Here is a 6,000-nt window from a genome sequence, read left to right as displayed (position 1 = left end):
GTAAGTCTGTCTTTCCCCTTTTTATCGAAAATCTTGTGGCTCCGATTGGAGCCGGAAATGTTGAAATGGCCAAGAGTGTAACCTCTCTACTTTGAGGAGGTGTACTTGGTGACAGCCTTGGTGCCTTCAGACACGGCGTGCTTGGCCAGCTCGCCAGGGAGGAGCAGCCTGACGGCCGTCTGGATCTCCCGGCTGGTGATGGTTGAACGCTTGTTGTAGTGTGCCAGGCGTGAAGCCTCTGCAGCAATGCGCTCGAAGATGTCATTCACGAAAGAGTTCATGATAGACATCGCCTTGGAGGAAACACCGGTGTCAGGGTGGACCTGCTTGAGCACTTTGTAGATGTAGATGCTGTAGCTCTCCTTCCTCCTACGCTTCTTCTTCTTGTCTCCCTTGGCAATGGCCTTCTGGGCCTTGCCGGCCTTCTTAGCGGCCTTTCCGGAGGTCTTGGGTGGCATGGCGGCGCCGAGTCAGACGGTATGTGCACGGTGCGGGAGCGAGCGAGAGACTGAGTCGACATGGGGGCCGCGCTTGCTGAAATCCTTATATGTGATTTCTGCCCGATCGCAGCCCGGCTTCTGCCTCCTTCCCATTCGCGGGTGGGATGGGGTCGGATCGGGAAGACGGGTATTTAAGGGAAGGTCGCGCGGGCCGGGGGATTCCACTCTGCTTGGCCTGGCCAGTCGCCACCATGCCCGAGCTAAGCAAGACCACTTCAACTACCGCTTCGTCTGCTCACGCCCTCGACCCGTTGAGGGGGGCGCCTAGCAGCAGAGCAGAGACGCCAGGAACCACCTCCATCCAGGGAACCGTGAATTGGTTCAACGTGAGAGCGTGTTACGGATTCATCAAGCGCCGGGATACTGGTGCTGATGTTTTCGTTCACGTCTCGGCGATCGTTGCACCAAATCCACGGCATTCCCAGCGCTCACTTGGCGATGGGGAGACAGTGGAGTTTCGTGTGGTTCAGGCTGCCAAGGGTCCCGAAGCCAAGGATGTCTCTGGGCCGGGGGGCGTTGCTGTGCAGGGCTCTGCCTATGCACGGCGGCGCCCCACGTCCCTGAGGCGTCGGCCGAGGGGTCCTGGGAGTGCTGATCACACTAACACACTTGTTGCGATGTGTATCGCGACTGCCGAAGCTTTCAGTGGGGGTGACAAGGCGGTTTTGGCTGTTCTCCTCCCTCAAATCTTTGAGGAGAACGGCCTTCCACGCCTTGCCATTCCCCGAAGCTTTGCTCGTGATACACGTCTCCCCCCTCGTCAGAAGCGTCAGGCTCGGCGTCAGCAGCCAGCACCACCCCGCACGACACCGCGGAAACGGCTGTCCCTAGATGCCCCTCTTAACAGAGCGACTGGCGCCGTCACGACTGCACCTCAGTTCACCGACCCGGAACCGTCCCAGGCCATGGAGCTCGACCACTCACCCCAGGAGACTGTCGTGGAGGTCCACCTTCCTTCGTCGGGAGCTGAGGAGGCGCGGCCATCTTCTCCCGTCCCTTCCGTACATCCGGATGTGGCAGAACCGCCCTCCTTGTCCTCTCCATCTGCTCCATCTGCTCCTGATGTTGTGGAGGCACCTCCCCCATCCTCACCACGGTCTCGTTCTGTTGCTCTGTCTTCTCCCCTTCCACCCAGGGAGAAGAAAAAGAAGAACAAGAAGAGCAAGGCTAAACCTGATCCTCCAACCATTGCCAGGCGGATCGAGACCCTGCTTCCACCTTTCGATAACGCCAGCCTCGATTCCTGCACGGATACGTACCTCGAGGAGCTTCTGTGCGACCTCACAACACCTGTCAATGATCACGATGCACTGCCGTCCATCTACCTGCAGCTGCACGACGATCTACGAGAGGCGTACATTTCCAACTCCCTCTCACCATCTCAAGAGGAACGTATCCGTGCAGGTGTTGCCTGTGATCCACCTCGTGCTGCCTTGGTGAATTATATCGTCACCAGACTCCTATCTTAACTGTCTCCATCTGTGCCTTCTATTGCCCTGCCCTTGCCATGTCTGCTGTCTCTTCTGAGACTTGTTGCTGTCTCCCAGCTTTTATTTATTTCTTTATTTTTATTTTTTTATTTATTTTTTTTTTTTGTGCCTTTATCTGTTTTTCTTTTGCCCATCTCTGACGGGCTTTTTGTTTGCCCGTTCCCCACCTTTGCTGTGGGGAGAATATTTCACAAACAAACAACAAACGGCGGGTGACCACTCGCAGTCCACCTCTCGCCGAGGCAACACCTCCACCGCTGTTCCCGGCGGGACCAGCTCTCCACAGCAGCCGCACCAGCCAAGGGGCGGGCCTGTCCTCTCCATCCTAGGGAGTGCCCTGGTCAGCCCACCAGGAGATGTAGGCCGTCCGCCCTTTCCATGGCCGACCGCCATTCCTCCGACTCGACCTTGGCCAGGGTTGTGCCCTACGTGACCACCGGGACCGGGCCTCCCCTCCACGCCACCACCTGCTGCTGTGGAGAGCTGGAGCGAGTCCGATGGGGGTTGAGGGCAGAGTTCGGGACTTCGACCTGAGCTTCGGCGCCCTACCATCGGCGCCGGTTTGTCTATCAAGCTCTCGTCCCGCTCTGCCCTCCGTTTAACATCGAAGCAGCCGGCCGCGAAACACCACCGAGTCGTATGGGGTCATCCACCTGAGCCTGCCGGCGCCCTCTCTATCGGCGCCGCCCTGTCTACCGCTCACGCCCCGTTGTCTCCTCCATCATCGGGCTGTTTTTCACCATCGCCTCGTTCCCTTCCTCTGCCGCCCTTGCCCTGTCTGCACGTCGTCGTCCCTGCTCTGCTCCATTTTTGGAGCTTTTTTTCGCCTCTTCTGCGACGGGCTCCTTTGTTTGCCCGTTCCCCACCACGTCGTGGGGAGAATATCCACAACACAACAACGGGCCGGGGCGCGCACTCGCAGTCCACCTCTCGCCGAGGCAACACCTCCACCGCTGTTCCCGGCGGGACCAGCTCTCCACTGCAGTCGTTTCATCCGAGGGATGGGCCTGTTCTCCTTCTAAGGGAGTGCCCCGTCAGTTCACCAGGAGTTTGAGGCTCGTCCGCCTTGTTACCCGGCCGACCACCCTCCCTCCGCCAATACCTTGACTGGGGTTGTGCCCTCGCGATCGTGTGAACTGGGCCTGACCTTTGTATATCCACCTGCTGCAGTGGAGAGCTGGAGCGAGTCCGATGGGGGTTGAGGGCGGAGTCGGGACGCTGTGATCCTGAGCTTCGGCGCCCTTACCATCGGCGCCGTTTCTTTCACCAAGCTCTTGTCCCTCTCCGCCCTCCATGAACATCCGAGCAGCCGGCCGCCTACCATCATCAAGTCGTCTGAGGCTTCACCTGGGGCTTCACCTGAGCTTGCCGGCGCCTCCTTTTATCTGGCGCCGTGCAGTCTATCGCTCACTCCCCGTTGCCTCCTCCATCATCGGGCTGCTTCCACCATCGCCATCGCCTCGTTCCCTTCCTCTGCCGCCCTTGCCTTGTCTGCAGCCCGCCAGGAGACAGGACGTGTGTGCTAGGCAATCCCTAGGTCCTGTCCTCCCCACTTACTTTTAATCAGCCCATACCCCACTGACCGGGCTAATGTATGGCCCGGCCTGCAATATAGTTGCAGGAAATCTTAGAACGAACGAACGAACGAACGGGCCGGGGCACTCGCAGTCCACCTCTCGCCGAGGCAACACCTCCACCGCTGTTCCCGGCGGGACCAGCTCTCCACAGCAGCCGCACCAGCCAAGGGGCGGGCCTGTCCTCTCCACCGTCGGGAGTGCCCCGGTCAGCCCATCAGGAGATGTAGGCCGTCCGCCCTTTCCATGGCCGACCGCCATTCCTCCGATTATACCTTGACCGGGGTTGTGCCCCTTGTGTCCACCAGGACTGGGCCTACCCTCCACGCCACCACCTGCTGCTGTGGAGAGCTGGAGCGAGTCCGATGGGGGTTGAGGGCAGAGTTCGGGACTTCGACCTGAGCTTCGGCGCCCTTACCATCGGCGCCGGTTTGTCGATCAAGCTCTCGTCCCGCTCTGCCCTCTGTTTAACATCGAAGCAGCCGGCCGCGAAACACCACCGAGTCGTAAGGGGTCATCCACCTGAGCCTGCCGGCGCCCTCTCTATCGGCGCCGCCCTGTCTACCGCTCACGCCCCGTTGTCTCCTCCATCATCGGGCTGTTTTTTTACCATCGCCTCGTTCCCTTCCTCTGCCGCCCTTGCCCTGTCTGCACGTCGTCTTCCCTGCTATGCTCCATTTTTGGAGCTTTTTTTTCGCCTCTTCTGCGACGGGCTCTTTGTTTGCCCGTTCCCCACCACGTCGTGGGGAGAATATCCACAACAACAACAACAACGGGCCGGGGACGCATCATTCATTCATTCATTCACGATTGATTCATCACGCATGGCATGACGCACGATTCATCATTCAGCACTTGGCGTTCAAGAAGGAAGCATCTGTCCCCACTTGACCACGTGGCCAACAAGACTCTCCTGTTCATCTAGCCTACACCGGCAAACACGCTCTACCTCTGGATAGAGGGGGAGCCTCTGTCTGCCCAGTGACCGGGACTCTAACTCTGGACAGAGGGGGAGTACCCTGTTCACTGCATCACCCTGCTGCTGCTCCCATCCCCGTCCTCTCCGCCGCCGTCGTCCCCTATCACGCCGATCGTCTGGAAGAACCACACCTCTGTGGCTATTTCTGACGTGGTTTGCACTCTAGCTCTTCACCTTCTACTAATTCTTCTCTTCATACCTCTTTCCACTGGTGAAAGGACCTACGCGGGTAACCAATCCCGGGTATTCGTCCGGAAACCCCCTCACGCCCCTACACCTCGGCTATAGCGCTGGGATTGTGTGGTGGGGGTCTGGGTCGGTGGGTCTGACCTTCTACGGGGACCTGAACAGGCAGGGCACCCAGTAGAACAAGTCAGTTATAGGACAACAGACGAGGTCTCTCACACCTCTCACCACTCCAGGCCGTAGAAAGTAGGAGGGGGTCGGCACCCCAAACGGCTAGGCCTACACATACCACCACGTGCGTTTGAATCATGCACGAATAATGGCGAGAGTAAAAATAAAACACTCCCGTCCAAAGCTCCGTAGCACCCAAATTGGGTTGCTAGAGGTACTGGCAAACCATGAGGTAGCCATTTTGAAAGTCATTCCCACGAATGACTCGCTAATCGTGCTGACGGCAGACGACTCAAATGCCGATAAGATATTTACTGAGGAAAGTACCCGAGACCTCTTAGCCAAAGAATACGAGCCTGTCCTTCCCCCACAACTACGTGCTCGTAAATCCATAATCCTCAGGAACGTAGATAACATTATCTATGATAATAGCGAAGAGGACATCAAGGAAGAGCTTACACGTAATAATGGCTTCGTACGGGAGGGAGACGTGGAGAATATTTATAAGTTCCCACGCTCCCACAACGTCAAAGTCACGTTTAAGCAAATCACCCAAGCAAGGAAAGCAACCGAGGTGGGACTGAAATTGTTCTACCTCAGTATCCCCTACCATCAGATAGAGCAGGAGCAGTTCATACCGATTGTAACCTGCTACAGATGCTATGCGATCGACGAACACACAGCAAAGGACTGCCCCAAACCCCGAGAATACAAGGTATGCTCCCTGTGCGCTAGTACAGAACACACACACACACAATGCACCACAAATAACAAAAAATGCATAAACTGTGATGGTGATCACGGAGCAACAGCTATGACCTGCCCCCTGAGAAAAAAAGCTGTACAGGAGAAAAGGAAAGCCGCCGCTCAACCGAATGAAAAGCAGGCCAGGCAGACAGGAACATACAGCGCAGTTGCTGCAACAAAGACCCAAAACCCTAGTACAACAACCACAACCACCACCACAACCCTACCAGGCCTCACTGTGCCGCCCAGCACAATATTGTACTGCATGTACGAAGCCCACATGCACAATGCAGCATTCCCTGGGACCTATGCCACACATCTGAACCAGTTGTTTCAAGACAACGGAATTCCTC

The 6,000-nt window shown here is 57.2% G+C and overlaps 1 protein-coding gene across 1 annotated transcript; it reads right to left on the bottom strand.

Annotated features, from left to right (window-relative positions):
- Positions 1–86: 86 nt before the first annotated feature.
- LOC145400039 (histone H2B) lies at positions 87–458 on the bottom strand. Its single transcript, XM_080272540.1, has one exon. It carries the CDS (start codon positions 456–458, stop codon positions 87–89), a length of 372 nt encoding a protein of 123 aa, XP_080128666.1.
- Positions 459–6,000: the final 5,542 nt, after the last annotated feature.

This window comes from Coenobita brevimanus, chromosome 51 (genome assembly GCF_032717465.1).
Source record: "Coenobita brevimanus isolate Jiangsu-jjx chromosome 51, ASM3271746v2, whole genome shotgun sequence".
Lineage (NCBI taxonomy): Eukaryota > Metazoa > Arthropoda > Malacostraca > Decapoda > Coenobitidae > Coenobita > Coenobita brevimanus.
Note: the sequence above shows the minus strand (reverse complement) of the source record. Positions and strands in the feature narration are given on the sequence as shown.